At 41.6% G+C, this 21,250-nt stretch overlaps 2 protein-coding genes across 8 annotated transcripts in view; one reads left to right on the top strand and one right to left on the bottom strand.

The window, feature by feature from the left end:
- INVS (inversin) overlaps nt 1-4,203 on the top strand; it is a 90,457-nt gene extending 86,254 nt beyond the window's left edge. For all 4 annotated transcript variants that reach the window (XM_021389210.1, XM_021389211.1, XM_021389213.1 and 1 more), the window contains 2 exons: nt 244-324; nt 2,654-4,203. In XM_021389210.1, coding sequence (XP_021244885.1) covers nt 244-324; nt 2,654-2,769 — 197 coding nt within the window. In that variant the 3' untranslated portion in view covers nt 2,770-4,203. The remainder of the gene's footprint in view (nt 1-243; nt 325-2,653) is intronic.
- TEX10 (testis expressed 10) overlaps nt 3,746-21,250 on the bottom strand; it is a 50,956-nt gene continuing 33,451 nt past the window's right edge. For 2 of the 4 annotated variants that reach the window (XM_021389215.1, XM_021389216.1), the window contains 6 exons: nt 16,056-16,144; nt 14,834-14,967; nt 7,497-7,577; nt 6,228-6,409; nt 5,092-5,302; nt 3,746-3,971 (listed from right to left, as the gene is read on the bottom strand). In XM_021389215.1, the coding sequence (XP_021244890.1) occupies nt 3,858-3,971; nt 5,092-5,302; nt 6,228-6,409; nt 7,497-7,577; nt 14,834-14,967; nt 16,056-16,144 (811 nt within the window). In that variant the 3' untranslated portion in view covers nt 3,746-3,857. The remainder of the gene's footprint in view (nt 3,972-5,091; nt 5,303-6,227; nt 6,410-7,496; nt 7,578-14,833; nt 14,968-16,055; nt 16,145-21,250) is intronic. The other 2 variants (XM_021389217.1, XM_021389218.1) reach the window with 2 other exon arrangements.

The raw sequence follows: 21,250 nt of genomic DNA, 5'->3' as shown, positions 1-21,250 counted from the left end.
TTTTTTGGCAATCACTTAATGTTCCTTTTACATAGCAACTACAAGATATCGTCAAAGTTTACTTAAAGTTCTGTTAAAGTTGTAACAATTTTCTGTAAAGCAAAATGTCTGAGGTGTTTCCTCATCATGAATGAGAATATTTGAGGATAAAATAATGCTGCGGCCTCTATAAATAATTTATAGCTGCACATAGCCACATCTGCACATGAATAAACACTGAGCTGTTTGTGTCGTTTATTACAGGGCGTTCTCAGGAAGGCAGAGCGTACCAGCCAGCCAGACCTCCTTCTAAGCTGAAACTTTCCGATGTGCAGCTGGTCTCAGGTAAGACACACTTTAACGATACTGGGAGTAGAGCAAATGACTGTCATGTTTTGTGTGTGTGTGTGAATGGGTTCCTCTTAGAAAAAAAAAAAAAAAAAAATCTGTTGAAGAGCTGGGGTCTAAGATCAAGAAATGTAACTACTACCAGCCTGTTGTATGTTCTTTTGCTACTTTTGGACTGACTTGAGCCCTGTGCTTTTATCCTTATACTGAATCAATCATTTACATCAAAACTGATTTTGATTGGACTATTACTAGGAAAGACCTGAGTATCATGGATTTCTACAGAGATAAGCCACTCACCCGTGGTTAAAATTGCTTACAGATGCTCATACTGTGATTCATCAGTGCAAATATTTACTAGACCTATAGAAGTGAAAGTAGTGGATTTCTGCAGGTACGAAGTGTTTACGTATCTGTTCGTTAGAAATACATGCTTTAGTGCACGGATAAAGTTTGAAAATCCAAAGTAATCTAATCTCTGCCCTTTCTTCTGAGATAGTGCAGTGGTGTTCCCGTCCTGTGCACAGAGCCTCAATCAGTCCATTGAACATTACGTGCAGTAGGTTTTAGGGCTCTAAAGAAAGCCTGCATTAATCTGCTGCTTAGCAGAGAGGCCGTGTAGTTACTACCAAGTTTTCCCTGGGAAATTCTCTGTTCTGTTTGTAAGTAAGTGAAATTTTGTGCATGGAACTGGTACCAGAGCAGTAGAGTTTTCAGATAAGACCTTGAGAGTTGGCGTGATGGGGACTGTCAAGACATGCAGGCAAAGATAGGGCTATGATGCATCGTCCAGAACAGCATCCAGGAACACAGCTCGTAGGAGTATTATCAAGGTCAGTAAAGACCAGAAGTTTTATGCAGGGGGCAGCAGTTTGACAGGTAACTTAAAAGTGAGGTTAGAATACACAGTTCTCCCAATACTCCTTTAGTAAATTACTGGTTTTGAGAATATTTCAAGTGTATGGACTTAGGGCTGGGAGCTGTGGTAACACTAGTCCTTCGTCCCACAAAGAGTTTGTGCCTCGCTGGTCTTTAGTCTTGGCTCCATCCCGTGTAGTTCAGAGCCAGGCCCCAGGTTAAGAGGGTATAAAGAAATGCTTCAAGGAGACAATAGCTTCAAGGAGACAATAGTTCAGATAACGTGCGTAGGAAAGCAAAATACATTTTCCCACTAGTTTACCAAATTCTGAAGTCAAAAAGAAGCCCAGCAGCAGCCCTAGCCTTGAATTTGTTAGAATTGTAGGTGAATTTCTGCCTTGGTGAGAGACAGAGACTTCTTTCTTCCAGTATTTGAAATAACTGCTTTAATTAAGAGGCATGACCAGACAGGTGTTTGATTGCCACCTCTTCATACAGACACCAATCTGAATTTTAAAAGAAAGAGCTTTAGCAAATAAAGCAGCTTTTCGTTCAGCTTCCTAGGACAACAGGTCTCCCTGTCTTCTGCCATGAAAAGACTCCCTTGTGACGTTTGCCCGTCCTTCACTTTCATAACGCGGTGACGAATGGGATAGCGATAGGAACTTTGCCCAGCGCCTTCAGAACACTACCTACTTTGATTCACCTAACAGGAGCTGGGGGAACTTTAGCCCTTCCTTAAAGACAATAACATGTTTTTCATCTGCCTGCCTTCATGCATGACAACATTACGTTTGTTGGAAAAGTTCAGAGCTGTCAGTGGCTAATGCCAGATACTCTGCCGCTGACGTAGGTGCCTGGAGTAGGTCAGCACGGACTGCTCAGTTTGATTCTTTTCTTGTGGAAGGTGCAGCTGGGAAGGTGCAAACTGACTATCAGCCCTAGTTTTCACGTTCGTCTAGCTAGTGGAAAAAGCATGCTGTGACAAATCTCTTCAGAGGAGACTGACACCAAACTCAGGGAACTTCTCAGCAAAAGCAGCCCCAGCGCTGCGGGGTGAGGACACATACACAGGAGGTAGCGAAAGGAAATACAGAAAGTAAGAGGCAGGGGAGCCAGGAAGGGATGACAGGGAGAAAAGGAGGAAACATAATCCTTTGCTGCTCTTCAGCAGACTCAGCCAAGAGCCTTAGTGACTGAACCATCAGCCTGAAAGCACTCATTCATTTCTAAGGGTAGTTCGTAAGCTCCATTATTATGGGCTGCACTGAACATACTCAGCCACATTTAAGTTGTACTGAGTGCTACAGAAACACAACTACTTACTTACTTACAGGGAACAATGAGATGTCAGGAACAAGGCATGCTGTGTTGCTGGTAGGTTCTCCATTTATGAAATGCAGAACAAGTGCGGATTAAACTTTTCTCATTTGGAGTTACTCATCGAAACTGTTTTGTTCTTTCACAGTGAACAACCTGCAGTATGTTAATTTGCTGGAGAACATGGGAAAATCAAAGCAGTTTTCATACAACATGAGACCGACCACTGCTGCAAAATCAAAAAGTACAAGACTTGAGCACTAAGAGAAAGTGGATGTTTGGGATTTCAGGAGCAAGTGTAACTTTTCATCATGTGCAAGCCATCTACAACATTTTAAACTTGAACATATTTTCAGTTTTGTATTATTGCATGCCAAGCAGGCTGCTAAGGAGCTGGACTTTTTTGGTTTTTTTGTACAAATTTGTTTTTAAATTTTAATTTATTTAATGATACAATGAAATCTGAATTGTATTTGGAAGCACACCGTTAAGTGCTAAGCCCAGCACTGCAGCAGAGTTGCAGTGGTTCACAAACATTTACATTTTCAGAAGCAGGAATTTTGAGTATGTGTTCATTAAATGCAGTGTCAAAGGAGAGTGAAACCGTACTGGAGCTGTAACACTAACTGCTGCTCGGTTTCACCTCAAATTTACTAAATGTATTTCAAAAATCTAAACAGGAAAGGAGGCATAGCCTTTACGTTCCATTTCTGGACTAAAGAATAAGTCATTTCTCAACCTGCCAGGGATTTGGAAGGATAAGGAAAAATGTTGACAAAGAAATCGCTGCGTAAGTAGATTTCTTTCCATAGCCTATGGAAAGTGTAGCGGTGTTTTCTACTCTCTGAAACAATCCCCTGTTATTTATTCATCAAGAATTGTATTTTTTTACACGCACAAAATGAGTTTCTACAGAAAGCAAAATAGGGCAGGGCCTATGCTAGTAGGAAACTTGTCTTTCGAACAGCTGGAGCTGCCGCTGTACAGTATTTACTTTGCACAACGTCTTTAAAAACATGAATTTCTGAAATTAGAGTAACAATTTATTTTTAAAGTGGTGGAGATGCAATTTTTTCTAGTTGGCGTTATGGAATTCCAGTTCTTTAATTGGATGGAGTCCAAATGAGTCTCTGCTTCCCTACGAGCACTTAAGCCTCACGGAGATCCCTTACCTGACCCTTCCAGTGAAGCTGGAGTTACTCGCCTGAAAAGAAAGCTACAGGAGGGATGCAGCTCTTTGTAAAATTTTTATTCTGTTTCACTTACAAAAAAATGGACAAGCTTTGTTCCAACATCTCCCGTTCAAAACTAAATAGAAGTAAATGCTTTACAATAAATGCAGTTCCACCTCTTTAATATACCGCGTTTATAGGGCTGGGTCCCTGGGGGTGAGAGGCCAGGTAGATGTTGAAGCAGTAATGGAGGTCCGTCAGCCACTGCTCTTGGACTTCGCCACTCTTCAGGGTCTAGAAAATAAGGGGGGAGGGGGGAAAGTCAGCAACAGCATTTGGAAAGCTTTGCTTTGTTCTTACAGCTAAGCAGGTGCTCTGCTAAAGACACCTGATGGCCTCATTCACCTGCATGCGGTGACGTAGCTCATTTAACCTGTATGTTTAAACACGGTACGTCTGTTAGTGCTGAAATAAGAAAGTGTTGAAATAATAAAGTGTTATCATTTGGTACGTTAAGACAGTGTTACATCATGGAGGGTGTGAATTCTATCAGATGCAACTTCTTACTCTTAATTTACAGCAGCTTGCCCACTTCACAATTCTGCCATTGCTAGTCTATTACAGTGCAAATGCGTGTGGTTCTACTGCAGCTGGAGAGCCCAGTCCCCCCCTAAGGAGGGCCACTGCCCACAGCCCCTGGGTGCTAACTCATCCTCCTCAGCATTTCTCAGTGGTGAAAAACGGAACCAAAACCACAACGCACCCACAGCCGCACATCACAAAAGCGGGCCGAAGCCTTTCCAACGCCGCAGGAAGCCAACATCATGTTTTCTGTTGGAGAACTGGCATGATAGGCCTACGTCTCGTTCTCACTCCCCATAAGGTTAAGTTTGGGATGACAGATCCTTACGAAATCACTAAAGCGTCGTACTTATTCAAGTCTGGGGACCATACAAACTCTGCACCCAGAACTTGCAACATCTGTGTGCAAGAAGGCGGCTTCTGATCTGTTTCCTGAGAAGCAGATGTAATAATCTCAAAAGCTCTGAAACATGGCTGCGTGTGACTAAAATGCTGGATTCTGCAATAGCTGTGAATTTTAAAACTTCTACCATTTGTCTCTCCAGAGATCTACACACCTGAGAGAGAGAATATTTCCCAGCAGCACGTATTTTGGGACAGCTCCCCACCCAGCTGTGGCACACTGCAGCTCATCCCCTTCCTGTGCTCTTTGTCACAGAGCCAGCTGCTGGCCGGGACCCCTGGGCTGAATTTCAAAGCTAAGTTACAAAACAGGCTCGTCTGTGCAAATCACAGCTCAACGTTTCACTGAGCGTAGGGTTTGCAATCATTGTTCAACATAAACACAAAGTACATTCTGGTAGTCTCTGGCAGACAACAACGGGTTTCCTACCATGATGTCCTTGATAATCTGCTGCACCAGGAATTCATTGGTCATCATATGGCTCCTGAGCTGACCATGCTGCATCAGTAGGCGAAGCAGCTGAGCAACAACGGGCAGCTCCTCCCGGCAGATCCTGCTCACTTGGAGACTCTGGAGCATCAGCCTCAGCAGCCGCGGCAGGAGTGCTAATGCAGAAATGCACGATCCCCACAGCATATCCCTGGGAAGAAAAGAGCGAACATTGAAATGATCAGAGCAGCTCATTTCAGACACGCTTCTGTGGCCGACGTCTTGCATTTGTACCGGGAAACGCGGCGCCGTGTTGATGCCAGTTGGCACGACTACATTCGCAATTAGTGCTGAAGCAGAAAATTTGTAGTGGCAAATGCTACACTCGAAAATATTCTAAGATGATGGCAAAGATTTAAGGTCCTGCCCCAGAGCTGCAAATGTTGCTGAAGCCCTCACATGGTGTGACTTCTGCTTGAGGCAGCGGGGAAGAAGGGTTCTTCTCTCAGCTCTAATTCAAATACACCTGAACCTTCGAAATCTTTAAGGCTCAAAAAAATACAGAAAAACACCATCAGTTTTATAATACATACAACAATAAATACAGTAAGTGAAGGAGAAGTCTTCGGAAGTAAACTCTGACCAACCTTCCTGTATGTGGAACAGTTGTAAGAAAAAAAAAAAAAAAATCGGAAGTTTCAACTGCTTAAAGACATTTCTGCTTTACAGGTAAATAAACTGAACTGATCCCTGGTGGCTGGGGCTATTCGATTCCCAAAAAGTGTTGTTAAAGCTGAAACACCAAGTCAGGTACGTGCTTACAGAGCCAAATCCTCTGTGTGCTGCTTGTCAGTGTATCTAATGAAACCAGAGGGTAAGGCTACAGATTAAGGTGCAAGTATCTGCATTTCCGAGCTCAGGGCGGTTCCGGCATCCAACTGCAGTAAGTTAAAGCTTTGAGATGAAACCTTCATTGTTGTTTTAAATAATTACAGCTAACACTACAGATGTTTTTTCTTAAATAAACAAAAGGACAAAATAAATTGCAGTCGGAGGGGTTGGCCCTTTGTTTTACATCTCTAAACATCTGTGCTTACAAAGGGAGAGAATTTGTAAAGTGTGAAAAGCAGCATTACCTTTTCTGTACGTGTTCTGCATCCTCTTTGTCCAGAGTTAGCAGGAAGTACAGGAGGCTGTAACAACAGGAGGCTAAGAACTTGTGCAGATTTTCACTCAAGATGCAAGCCTGATCCAAGAGCTTATTTATGGCACACAGAACAGATCCAGCTGTGCTATCAGGTATTACAACCAATCCAACCTGGATTAAAACAAAAACCCTCAAGTTCATCGCTTTATACACAAGCTTTTGCTGTTACACAAACATGTCTAAAGCCAAATGTGTCTGTTCTTTCACATGACAACAAACATTACTTTGTTTCTGTTCAAGTTAATAGATACTACTGCATTTAGAAAGAAAATCCTATTTTCCTGAGAAACTGACACCTACAGCAACAGAAGGTTAAAAAGTATTTAAGCCTAAGCACTCACTGCCTGTTGAAGAAGGCATTCCCAATTCATTTTGCAGAGAAGTGCTAGGTGAGAATGCTGCTGCCCCAAACTGAAAGTCCTCTACCCTACAAAACACTGGGTTTGGAAGCGTCCGTCATTTCTCAAAATCCCTGCACCGCACGGGGCTTTCAGAACAGAGCTGCTTTTTGTGTGTTTGATGTTGCAAGCTGGGAAAAGAGGACAAAATCTGGAAGCAAATTTGCAAGTCCAGATTTAGGTTGAGCATCTCTGAGCATCGGTACTGAAACAGAGCACCACTAGTGCAAAAGTTTTAAGGAATTTCTCCAGCTCTGAAGCCACTGGCTTTCAGATAAAAATACAAGCAGGCAGCTGACAGCAACTATAACCAGTTAAGGAGATGAGTCTTAATTCCATCCCCTCTAAAGAAAGACAATATTCATCCCAAACATATTTAAAATAAAACAATGCTTTAAGCCTTCCTCTGAAGGATGGTACAGAGGCAAAAGCAGCTTTCAGGCAGAACAGGTCTTTCCTTTTAAGCACATATCATGGGACAGAGCATCCCTTCTGTGCCCTGAAGCAGCAGTGAGCCATCACTGAGGTAGAAGGAAACTCAGACTTACTCTCTAGAAAGGAAAAGCACCAGGTACCCATCAGGGCTGGTCTCCTAGAAATCCAATGTGCTTGACAGGAATGAGAGCATTACAGAATCACAGAATGGCTTGGGTTGGAAGGGACCTCAAAGCCCACCCAGTCTCAGCCCTCTGCCCTGGGCAGGGCTGCCCCCCCACCAGCTCAGCTGGATTTGAGGTTTACAGAGACAATTATAAGATTTACCACAAGCAAGTTAAGACAGGAAATGAAATGTGACTTACCAGGTATTTACAGATGCCAGTCTGGAGAATGTCGAAGCACTGACTTTGGGAAGGTATAGTGGACAAGCTGTGACAGATGACCTGTTTTAATAAAGCAGTAAGTTATATTTAAGCACTTAAAAATACAACCGGCAACCACCCACTGCACAGTTCCACACTTTGCTGACAGACCTAAATACAAAGTACCTATGAGGACGTGGCAGCTTTGTCTCTAAAGGTACTGGTTCTTGGCAGGGTATCAGAGTAACGCTGTCGGCATAAATTATTCAGTGTTTAACAAGAGGATGACCTGCACCACTGGTTCTGTTGGTAGTGGCTTTCTTCCATTTACCTCCATGAATGAAGTAGAAAGCCAAAAATACTTGACCCAGCTACAATGGCGCAGCAAGGCTACACCCAGATTATTCCTAGTGTAATTAAAAAAACATCATCATCATCATATAGGTGAGAACGGCCAGGCTGGGGAGGGAAATTAAAAAATAATATCACCAACTAGAGTAAGTCCCCACAAAATGTGATGCGACCCTGTACAAGATAAAGAGCTCTACCGGATGAGCAAGTAACTTGTCCTGCAGTCCTTGGCAGATCACGTTCTCCGTTCCTCTCTTCCTTCCCAATTACTCAAATAATTCGTGAACCATTCAAAGCATTACAAAGTATTGTATTGCAAAGCATCACAGATGTCACTGTGCAAGTACTTTGACTGATGGGAGTACTTAAAAGACAGTTTTGTAGATCCTCTTGCATTGAATACCTTCGTATTTAGTATTAGGCATTTATTTAATGATGAAGCACTTAAAACTGCTGCAAGGTTACAACAGGGAATTGTCAAGGGCAAACTGATGCCAGTGTGACCTCATATCCGAATGAGCAGCACTTGCACAAAAGGTAAAATGGCACCGACAAAATGCGTTGGCTGACAGCTCGAGGTTGAGGATGCCGAGACAGGAAGATGGGACTAACCTATGAGAAGACTGCACCGGTCTCCTGACTAACATAACCAGTGAAACAAAAGGGAAAAGTCATGCCCCTGGAGACTAAACAACTTCTGTATGCAACCGGGAACTGTACCAACTGGAAACGAGGAGAAAGATCTGTGCGTCCCCATCACAGGGCGACTGTGATACAACCACAGAACAAGCAAACATTGCATTAGGAGGCAAAAATGAGAATGCCCACAGTAGAAGTGGTCAGTACTGCTGAACAGAAGTTCCGCACTACTCTGTAAGGTCCGACACAGAATGTTCATGAACTGCCACGCAACAAAGGAGGCACTCCTCTTCAAGAAAGGTAAATTTAAACTGAACGGGCACAGAAAAACTGCACAGAGAATGGAGATCCTGTCTTACAGGTTTAGACGGAAAGGACTTTACCTGCTCAGGTTGGCAAAGCTACAGCTGAGCAGGTATGCCAGCGCTCCTTACAAACACAACAGAGGTGAGGACTGACGCAGGAGAACAAGCGTATCCAAACAGCAGCACCAATGACAGCGATCCTGGCTGACTGGCAATACAGGTGGGATGAAAATTAGGAAGGAGGATTGCGAAAGGCTTGCAGGAGGGAGCACAGGAGACTTTTGCTGCTCTTAAGAGAGCTCCGCAAGTGTGTGAAATGCTCCCGACTATGTAACGCTAGACAGTAACCTATGGAGATCCCTTTTAATTCAACACGTGACCACGTGAAGTCAACAAATTAAAGACCTAGAAGGCAGATCTGCCAAACCTACCCAGCAAACCGTGACTTATTAATAATAAGACCCTTATTAAAAATTCATCCTTACGTCCCTGGACATAAGCAATCCATGAAGGCTCTCCCTTAGGTGACAAGTTGCGGAAGCACTTCGTAAGAGGTACAATTTGCTGAGACTCAGATTTCTCCAGAACTGGAGAAGGAAAACGGCCATCGCAGCACTGAGCAGCAGCATAGCTACTTGTAAGGGTTGTGGTGAAGCAAAGAACGTCTGGCAAGTTCACTTTTCAACCTCTTGAATCCTCCTGACCCTCAAAATAGCACTAACACTCCCTACACCCAGCTCTATTTTCATATGATTAAGTAGGAGTGGTAATCCTTTTCAATTCTATAAATTAAATCCTGCTTGAAATGGCTTTCATAACAAATGTGTGTTATAAAAAGTGAAACTGAAACGCTATTAGACATGGAAATGAAAAGCAAAGAAAACTTAATTATCACATGAAAATCAGTATTTTTCCCTGACAATTTATTTTCCTTAGGCAAGGGTTTGCACGTTGTTTAATTTCCATAATAAAATGTCACAGCTGATTCGTTATTTTACATTTGATTAGCATTTATCACATTTTTGGCGCATTCACAGATGAGTTTTGGATTAAAGCCAGAGCAATTTTGTTTCGGAGTATCACTGAAGTGAATGGACAGGGAAGGAGCGTTTTTTGATCTCGGAGGGGTTTACGCCTTTTTGAGACGAGTTATCTAATGACAGGTTTGGTTTAGTTTTTTGGGTTTGGTTTTTCATTTTGTTCAAACGCCCCACTTTGTGTAAATTAAGCTGGAAAAAAAAAAAAAAACCCTTCAGTTTAATATTGCTCATGTGTAAGACGCTCTCAACTCCAAAAGGTGGAGTTAGGAGGAACCCCCAAGCTCAGTGTGAGCCCTCATGGCAAAAGGACAAATGATGAACCGAGAGCCACGTTCCGTTCATATGTTTAACTGCTCCCACTCCCTACACCACTCCCTGTTTCCCATAACGTGAGAGATTCTGTGCTCAAAAAGCCTCAAGGGGAACATTTTATCAGTCACTGTCCAGTGAAAAAAAATGTGTTATTACTTCCAACTTAATCACGCTGCCAAGTATTCTCTTTTTCATAGAAAAATCCACGCTTTCTGCTGAAGACACGCACGCAGAGAGGAACCCAGCAGGCCGGAGGAACAACCCCTGTGTGCAGTCAGGCCCACAGACGGCCTAGAGCAGCGACTGTATTTCTAAAGGAAAGTTGGCCAACACCAGGCGCTATATCCTACTGTGAACTTTAAAATGCACTTTCCCGTTCCCGTCGACATCCACCTCGAACACCGGTAACTGCAATGTAACAGGCTGTTCTGCAGCCAATTCCCCAGCCCTGGAGAAATGGCTGTTTCAGGCGGGACCCTGCTCGGTGTAACACGTTACTGCAGAGCGTAGAAAATGAGAGGTTTTCAGGTGATGGGGCAGGCAATGAAGCTTGGCCTCTGAGGCCAGGCCCGCTCCCCCGAAGCGCCCTGCCTTATCAGACATGTACTCCCCTGACAGGGCCTGCTTCTCTTTCTGAAATAAACTGATTTGACAGGGCAATATTAACAGTGCCCTGAGTTGTTGAGAAAGCCACGTACAACCAGAGATCTCTGTTCACCTGCCTGGGCTAAGCTCATGGGGGCGGATGTGAAAGGTATTCCCGATTCAGTGACTCTAGAAAGAAGGAAAGAAACAACACAGAAAACCCATACCATCACAACCAAAACAAAACCTAGGTTAAAAAAAAAAAAAAGAAACAAAAAATGCAGTCTGCAGGAGAGCATTACATAGCTGGGCAATGGGGAAAAACACTGTGTCTCTAATTCTGCACAAACAGAGCAGGAAGACAAACACATTAGAAAAGAATTCAAAATTGTATATTACTCTACACATTGACACTGTACATATTTCCTACAATTTAGAAGAATTATGAAATGCAGTCAACACTCAGAAACAGTAACTGCAGCACACAACCTTCAACTGCATCTGTTAACAGCAGCAACTGCCCACGTGCGGGCTCTGTCTGATGCTAAACCTGTACCTCAAAGTCAACTGAAGTCAAGCCGCCTTTATTTGCCACGGAACAGAAACGTGCAGGTGCCAGTCACTGCTGCTCATTTGCACGCAGCAGCTTGGTCACGGGTCCCGACCAAATGTGGACCAGGAGGCAGAGAACTACTGGCTACAGACAGTCCTCCTGTCTTGCTAAAAAACTAGCATTTTGGAAACTAATTACTTAGTGACAAAACAAGGCTGACGCTCCACAGCTAACACGCGATCTAGAAGGAGATGAAGTCATGCTTGAAAAACAAGAAAAGCCCCGCTCGCCTGGCTGCCCCCTCTCCACACGAAAGAGCTTGAAACGCTGGAAACCATGCACTTCAGAAGCGAGCTCTTGTTTCTCACAAAGCCCGTGATTTGGCTCAGTCTGCCACAGCACGTCAGTGCAGATACAGCTTTCACAGCTACCTCATATGTAAAACTTTTCCACTTTTTTGTATGTTCCATTACATCCATCCCAAGAGCTCTGAGCTGCAGCCTTCTTTTAATAGCTGACTTTCCCTTGTGTTTGCTCTTGACCATTTTAAACACACTGCTGATTATTTTATCCCTTCGAGTCAGCTCCGTGCCCAGTATGACTCCAGAACGCAGACTTCAAGCAGAACTTCAGAACGGCGCTTCGCTTCTTCCTCCCCCAGCATTCAGATGTCACAAACACCAAATATTATAACAACAGAAATGAGCACGTATACATTGTTACCTTGTTAATCTGCTCGTTTCTGTCGGCGCTTTTTCATTTGATCCTGACAGAGCAATTCAATTACAGGGGAGTGAACAACATTACCGACAAACACTATAGGCGCCGTTAAAATGAACCGAGTCTGAAGCCTCTCCCTTTAGGCTGCAGCAATCTATTCTGGAGCTCCATCTATTTTAGCTGCAGGGATACGATTTTAAATAATTGGCTTTAATAAGGCAGAAGTCATTTTAAGTAGAAGTTGCTCCAGAAAATGAAGCAAGGCTTCCACATTTACATTTCATCTCTTTCAGACGAAACCTGAGGATTAACCTTTACAGTTACACAAAATGGCATTTAGAGGGACACTCTTCTCAAGCATTGCTCCTCTCGTGAAAAATCACAATTACCTATACACCTCTGCAAACAAAGTAATGTGGCTTTGGGTTGCCGCTATTACCAACTGCTGTGCTCCAGTTACAAACAGCAACGGCCTCAGAAGGGTTTTGCTAGAAACCACTTAAAAGCATTAACCCCTATCAGAACCATCTGTGTTTGGACTTCTCACCCAAGACACCCCCAGGCCAACAACAGCCTAGCGAGGCTGCACGTGTGGACTGCCCAACTGGCTGCTGCCAAACAGATGCAGGAACCTGCCTATAAGCTACCTACCTTGTGCTCAGTGAGACCCTCTTCACTTCCAGGTGCTTGTTTTCGTAACACTTCCAGGAAACTTCTACTGGCAGCTTACTCTTTTAAAGAGACAGCTCTCAACTTAAAATAGAGGCCTGAATGCTTCCTGCTCTGCAGCCAATGGAAGGCTGTTTTCACTTACACTTCACTTAGATATTTAAAAAAAAAAAAAAAACTCGTACAAATATTTTGCTTCATAATTCCACATCATGAACTTGCATATCCAGCAAATAAAGGTATAAATGACCTGGTATTCAGAAGCCCTGCCTCTCTACTAAATGCCACCAAAAGCCACATCAGAGGTGTGACTAATTAAAGTGCAGTTGTTTATTATTTACTATGGCATTTTGGTAAACATTTCTGTAAGAGCTAAACATTTTTAATTCTGAAACTGAGCCACTGAATGGGGGACTGGAGTTCAGGTATCTCCTACTGGCTCACAATGTAAAACAGCTTTCACTCCCACTTAAAACTTACTGCACACTATGGTACGCACCTGGCCACAATACAGGGGAAGATACCTCGTGCCTCAGCAACTCCTCGACCCTGCTCCTTATACAGGGATTTTTGTTCCTATTTTCTCTTATTACTTAGCCCCTCAGAAGACTTCAGGCTAACATATGAATGCATCACCACTGCAGTGCTCCACATGGTGCCCAAATCCTCTTCCATGACTAATCAGGGATATCCAGCTCTTTGTTTAATAACTGCTATCCACTTGGGAGAACCTGACAAAAACCAGTTTCTGTACATAACGACTCTTCTTGTTGGCACCAAAGCAATGAATAGATTGTGCTAAGAGAATTATATCAAACTGGAAAGCAGGAACCAGAGATGCAAACAAGCTATCCGTACTCCAATTTCACTGTCCCCAGGTTAACATATTCCTGTTGTGTGGGTCTCTCGACCAATTTTGATACAATTGTAGAAGAATCAAAAAAGAGGACACAAGGGGTAGCATTTTCAAAAGCAGACAAAATCTATATAATATGCTGAGAAAGATTGGAAAGTGATCCCTCTGGTGAGTTCACAGAGGGACAATCCTGTGCTCTGTCCAGGGCAGGAAGAAAAAGCGCTGTAGTGTTTCAATACTGCAGAAAGGCTTTTTTGCTGAGAGAATGTGTCATTAGCAGCCAGAAAAGAGACAGTGAAGAAAACGAGAAGGAAAGTCCAACTGCTCTGCAGGCCAACTAACTGTGGGCAAAACTTGTAAGGTTTTGTATCAGTCACAGTACCAAACAAGTTTGCTCAAAAGACTTTTCTATGGAGAACAGCACACGTGCAATATATGCCTAGGACTGTCATTACATTTAATAGATTATTGCTGAAACTTCACAAAGTAGAAGTTGAGAGAAAAGTCTACTCTCTTGCTTTCTTGAACCAAAAAAGACTGCAGTGGAAAACCAAAATACATCATACAGCTAAAACTTTGTTATATTCTTCCTTCTGTATTCAAGACAGATTTCATAAATACTGTAAAATTGACGTGATTTAAAATACGATTTCACACCTTAAAGTGGTTTCTGCGGGCTAAGCAATAAAAAGAGTTGAGCCACAATGAAGATTAATATTTACCAGTTCTGAATGAAGTCTGGTGGCTCAGATCCCTTTAGAACCAATAATAAAATTAAGCTTCTAGATTTCAGTACTTAGGATCTTACAGACAGGTACCAAATTCACAGTGAAGTTTATAAGCCAGTAAACTTAGATTAAATAAGCATCAGAAGTTATTCTAAGCCACCAATGCCAACTTACTTTTACTTCCAAGTAAAAATCTCATTTAATGCAAGTGTTTTTTAATTAACAATGGAATTTCTCGAAGAAAACTCTCCGTAATTAGTATTTTCACAAGTTTATTTCCGAAAGCCAAACTGCATCGCTGGTCTTAATCTTATTAGTGTTTGAGAATTTTCCACCAAGGCTTCTACCCATTTTTTTCCGTGACCAGTGTTTTGCACACCACACCTGAAACATTCACCTTTTAAAGCAGCTTCCTTCAAAATATTATTTGCTGGCTGCAAGAAAACATTAGCAGCTGGACTGCTGTAACATTTGTCATTCTTTTTCAACTCGTGACAAGATTTTAGACACCTGCAGAAAAGGGACAGAGAGCATCTCCAGATTGAATGCTGTCATTTAGAATTAGTGTCGATGTATTACCTCTGTCACAGCCCAGTGGTGTAAAAACTGGTCCAGATCGGTTAGGTAAAGACGGACAGGTGAAAGCTGTGTCTGGCTAATGTGTGGTTTTCCTCTAATGCCCTGGAGACTAGTCAACTCCTCTCTTGAAAACCCTAGAGAAAAATAAGCAGTACAACAGTGTCACGAGACAAGCCAAGCACTCTTCTACTTTAACAGCATCATTGACAAGATCTTGCTTGGTATTTTAAATTAAGTATATCAAAATTTAAGCTCTGATTTGCAAAAGAAAACACCAAATCGAAGGAATACCAATTTAAAGTATAATGTGGTGTGCAAGACCATACGAAGCCCACATTATATTTTCAACACTCAGATCTTTAAAAAATGAAAAAGCAGATACAATGCAAGACAACTCACGGGGTGCTCACAATAACACGGGGACTTTCAAACAGCCTTAGGGGCTTAAAAAAAATTAATTTGCCCAATTATTTCTAGCCAGGTATTAAATGCTTCAATAAAGCAGAACTGCTGATTCAAAACAGTTCATTTTCTGCACCATCAATACCGCTGCCATCAGTTTTTCATGAAAAGGGTAATTTTGGAATGCAGAGTAATTGAGTGTTAGAAATGATTCTCTTTACCACAGGGAAAGTTACTGGAAAATGTTTCTCAGTAACATGATGCCATTTTAACCACTGCACCTTCCCAAAGTAAGTTACAACAATAATTCTGTTCTGTGGTGATATCCGAGTACAGATCGAGCAGGGAGGTGATTCTGTGCACGTGACAGCTCTGGGAGTTCACATCAACATACTTTGATCACTTTGTTCTGATGGAATGTTTCCAATGGTGCAAGCATGTCCATAGCAAATCTAAAAGGCACTCTAAATTTGTATTGTTATGAAACAATCAGAGGCGTTCATTTAAGTCTAGAAGAAAAGATTTCATTCAAGCTATGCGCTGAATTTAGATTTTCCTCATACTTTTAAAAAATATTTGCTAGACTTTTTCTTAAAGTATGCAAATATTCAGCCAAAATGGAAAATCAAAGCATGTCAACAGGGTGTCAGAAATCAGATCAAGAGAAAAAAGGATACATCACAACAAAAATAAGCAACAAGATCAGAATTACTTTCAGGAAGTAACTACTTCGCCATTTATTCCAAGTTAAACCCAGCAACCGACTACCAAAACAAATTTCATTTCGTTAATTCTAAATTATGACATTCACATGAATTACCTATAAGGGTTGAAAACAAGAAGCTGAAATAGTCCACATCATTCACTGCATTATCCTGCACTTGGCACTTCCAGCCTGCAAAGGACGATCTACACAAAACCAACAGTAGATAGTTTATTAAAAAAACATGTCATTACAAATTCACAACCTAATGGCATAATGCAATCAATTAGCATGGCTCAATTATTAATTTCAGCATTCCTGTTTCTAACCGCCGTTGTCAGAGTAGCATTTTAAACAGCTTCAAAAACAGAACCTGGTCTGTTCAAGACAAGTAACACTGAATTCTGTGCCCTTACATGGGCTCTGGTTGTCACGTAGACTGAACTACTGAGGTAGCAAACTTTCATAAATACCGCTATAACCTTTCCTACAGTGACAACAGCCAACACACAGTAAATTAGTTTGATTTCCCTTGCTCGTATTTTTCATTACATTCACTAATTTTGATAGAACCCTTTGCAGTTACAATAGATAACATTTCAAAGCAGCTTCATTGTCTACTTTAGAGTAGCTGAAGCTATTAAACACAGAATTAAAAACCCGCTTTGCAATTTAAAGCATATAAAGGAGCAATGTGCAAAGACACAGCAAACCTATTATCGCAGCTGCTTGACCTCTCCCTTTTTAGGGGCAATCTGTAACAAGACCGCTTTTGTTTCTCAAATTAAAAACCATACATACTTGTGGAAATGTAAGGCTGAGTGCTAGGGCTCTGCTTGCCCGGCTTTCGTTCTTCCCTACGCATCTTGCTTGCAGCCAGTGCCATGCACAATGCACTGGGCTATGCAGATCTTTTGTCCAAACCAGTGCCACTGCGCTTTTATTTTTTTCCTTACATTAGCTTACCCATGCACAGGATTCTGAAGCTTATGGCTAAGACTCTGGAAATTTTTTACATGTTTTACCAGTTTTGGTTTGCTACTCATACCTAACGATTTTCACGCTTACGGAAACAGAACGAGTCCTTCAAGCATCCCAACAGGATGCCGTGCTAAGCGCCACTGACGTCTACAGATGAGGAAGCAGAGAGGAGCACTGCTATTCTGCTCTGGAATCAGAGAACCCGCAGAAAGAGACTACTGAGTGTTTTTAAGACTCATCTGCAAGCAGAGCTGCACTGACACATGCCCATTCAAAACCAGAATCCAGGAACCCAGAAACAGTCTACTTTTTTAAAATGCCAAAGCTATCACATACATAAAAACAAGCCTCAGTGTTACAAGAGCATTAGGGCTAAAAATAATCTAGCACTCAATTTAGAAAGTGACAGAGGAAGTTGCCTATAATCTTCAGCTTCGCCTCTGTGCGTACGCCTTGGAGTACGATCTTGTTATGTGTCACTGTCTCTAAAAAAATCTCTCATTCAACTCACAGATGAATGGATTAATCCGTATTATGTAACAAAGAATACCACAGTCTGACCTGCTCCTGCCTTAATAACTACCACGTGCGTGAGGCATGAGATGGAAAGTAAGAATGGAGCAGCTCACAAATTCAGGTGAGCAAAGAGGTTTCAGGCGTACTGGTTTGCATCCTTATCTGTACAGCAGAAGTTCCATGAGATGTTGGATAAATCACAAACGTTTTAAAATTGGAGGACAGTAACTCAGCGGCCACAATTCCCATCAGGTCTTATCCTTGGGTTAGATACTAATTTTTTTTAGAACCGAAAAATACTCTTCATAAGTGGAAGTTTCTCTTGTGCTTTTCTTTCTATCGTTAGCACTACAACAGTTCAAATATGAGTAAAAGACTGAAAGGACAGCAACAGCTGTGGAGCAATGCAGTTTCAAGTATCTTCAAGAGCAGCACACGGGCCTGTCCTACCTCTAGTGCTCCACTTGCACTTAGAGTGAAATTGAAGTCAATCCTCTGCTTTCAAGACAGAAAATGCTAAGTACTCTGAAAAACCAGCTTTTAAGTGTTCCATTCAATTCCTCTATCTAGCAGGTACTTCTGTGTTTCACATTTTCCTTGCCTCAGTTCCTCATCTGTGTGAGCAGGCGGTGTCTTTCCCCCAACATCCCCTACAGCTGTGAAGAACTCAGCACAGAATCCCACAGAGGGGAATCACCTGGATTTCCAAGTAGGATATAGACATAATACAGTAAATAAAATATGGGGTCATCTCCCAAAGGACAAAGCGTAACTTTATATAAATGCTCCTCCGGTGACCACAGTGCATTCAGCACACAATACGGCATAGAAAAAAATAACACAAGATGATGTAATCAAGGACTGGATCAGGATCTCACAAATACACTGTATCAGATTAAGACTAAGACCCACATCTTAGTAGTTGTGCAAGGACAAGAACAGCACTACAGCATAAATTAATTTAATTTAAACACTAACTAGTTATCAGTGCCTCAATTACCTCAGAATCCCAATGTCTATAGCACAGTTGAAGCTACTCAATCTTGGGATTTGTGTGAAGGCGAGCCAGAAATAGAGAACTAAAACTTAATTCTAGAACAGATATTGACGTACTATAGTCACATTACAAATCATTTCAGAGATCTTAGTCAAATCTAGTAACGCTACTACCATAGATGATTAAGAACTACACGCATTTTAAAATGTTTAAATGCTCATAAGTGAAATGTTAAATGTCTAACAAAAAAATGATTTGTAGATGGAAAAGAGGCAACAAGCTTATTATTATCTTCCTTCTTTGAATAAATTTTCACTGACAGTGGGAACCTGTTACCAATTGTATGAGTGAGACCCTTCCAGACAGCTAGTCCAAACCCACATTTAACTACGATGAATTGAATGCTGCCATTTCCATACGGTTATCCGCTCTCCGTAAGAACACCTCTACCAAGACTTAGTACTGCACCTTTAGGTAACCCTTTTCATACACCAAATGGTATTAAAAGGAAATCTGAATCCAATTAACTTAAAAATCACTGCTTCTCTTGCTATTAGCATAGAACATATTTATCTATGACAGCATGTGTGCATATCATTACTTCTACCACCTGCTGCTAACTTTTAACAGCAGATCCATTTCTGTTCATGCCATTATTTTCAGCCTAGGTTATATCACCGGACTGCAAATAAAATTTGTAAGCTGCAGTTTGTGCACAAGTGATTACTTCTCAACCACGTCCTATTATCATCATTGTGCTTCCTGATCTCTATTAGCTGCCAACTGATTTCTGGTTCAGACTTCAGGTGTTGGTTTTGACATAAGTCATAAGAAGTCTTTAAGTATTCTAAAGGGCTCCCATAGAAGAACTCTGATGAAACTTGCCGGAATAATTGTAGAAATTATTAACCTTCCACTTGTTTTCCTATAAAACACAGCACTCAGATTCCAGACAGCACTGCACCTATCAAACATGGCAAACCTTGCTTAGGATTTGGATTAGGTTATTTGGGCTTTCTGGTTTTGTTCAGTAATAAAATTGAAAATAAGTGTAATGAATCTCAAAAATACTGAGTTCAGTCCTCAAGTATTTTTAGAGTAAAAAGGAAAATCAAATACAAGATTCACAGTTCTTCTGAGACATTGACACTGTCCTTTCCCTTTTCATTCATAATGTGAGGATTACACAATTCAAGAAGTCTAAGATGGAAGATCTGAGTTTTCTGTTCAAGGAAACTGAAATCCAATTATTTCAAATTCCAGGAAAGCGCTTCCATTGCCATAACAGAGGATATTCTAGCACACAGTGTTCCTGAAGTTTTACAGAAGCATTTAAGCATTTGAAAGAGAACAGGCTGAATGACCCCATTAAAAGTTTATTTCAACCACTGATCAGAGATTTAAATCAAGGCCTCCTACAAATGTTCCCTCACTTCTAGGTTACAAAATTGTTCTGAAAGGAGATTCCAAAAGGAATTTTCTGTGTCTTCTATTGATACACTTCCACCCAGAGCAGGTAAATATTGTCAGGCACAGCCACCAGCTGATTCACCCATTACCTGGAAAACAGAAAATAAAAATCCACCCAGACCCCAAATCAGTGAAAAATGAAGAAAGCTTAGCTATAAGTTATCATATATTTAAGGAATACCCCTCCTCAAAATAGTCCAATGACCAAGTCTTTCTGTTAGGAAATAGGAAACTGGCCTCCCTTTCAGAGGAAAGTGGTGAACTCAAATTTTCTGCATCCGCAGCAAATGTGTTAAACACTGAGATACTGATAATTAATTGTCTTTTAAATTCATCAGGAGCAGAAAACTTACAAAAATCTACACCCAACAACTGGGTGCATGAGGAAGGCACTCAGTCATCTCAGGCCTACAGGCAGAATTCGCATAACTCTGTTCGCTATAGAAGAAATCGTGCAGGTTCCCACCTCAGCAGAACTCTTCTGGGGACTCATAAGATGTACTGTTGTAACTTCAAGCAGCTACACATTACATTACAGAAGCGAACAGAGCAGAACAGAATTATGAAGACACAATGGCATTCACTCCTGAGCCCTAAGAGAACACCACAAGGATGAATTGAACAGCTAGCAGCCATGAGTAAACTTCCACCTGACAACCAACCTGGCATCTATAGGACACGAAGTGCGGAATATGTCTGCACTAGACAAGGTAATACACGTTACAATGATGGATAGGAGTAGCTGATACATGAATACATATTTTGTGGTTGGGAATAGACAGTATGTTTTCTCAAAAATAATTTTTTGCCTTACATGGCTCTTAGAAGCCTTCTTAAGGGGTAAACATACATGAATAAGGAAGAACCTATAATACTTAAGAAAAAGAAATCCAGAAAACTAAGAAGCCACAGTGTAGGAAAGAAGGTCTTCATGTGAAGAGAGGATTGGTTTTCAGGATAAGAAAAGGTGGGCAGTAGTAACTGATTAGTTCATACTGCAGAAGACAGACATCGATGGAGGTTCATGAGATCTTTGCAGGCCCTCCTACTGTAGCCCACTCAGGAACAACCCAGAAAGACATGACAAAGCCTGCCAACAACGTTCACATCACTCTCTGTACCAAAGTACCATTCAGTCAGCTCATCCACCTACCAGATGACACAACACCACCTTCTAGATGCACATTCTACCTTTCTGCAGCTCGTCAGGATACAAGTGAGCGTCTCTTTTTGCCCACCCATGTGTCTGGGTAAAGCCTCAATATGAGAGAAGCAAAGTGAACAGTTTCTTTCACAATAGTTGGAATAAGCACATTGCAATAAAAGATCATTAAAAGTTGTTTTCACT

The sequence above is a fragment of the Numida meleagris genome, chromosome 2, assembly GCF_002078875.1.
Source record: "Numida meleagris isolate 19003 breed g44 Domestic line chromosome 2, NumMel1.0, whole genome shotgun sequence".
NCBI lineage: Eukaryota > Metazoa > Chordata > Aves > Galliformes > Numididae > Numida > Numida meleagris.
The sequence above is the reverse complement of the archived record's forward strand: the minus strand, read 5'-3'. Positions and strand labels throughout refer to the sequence as shown.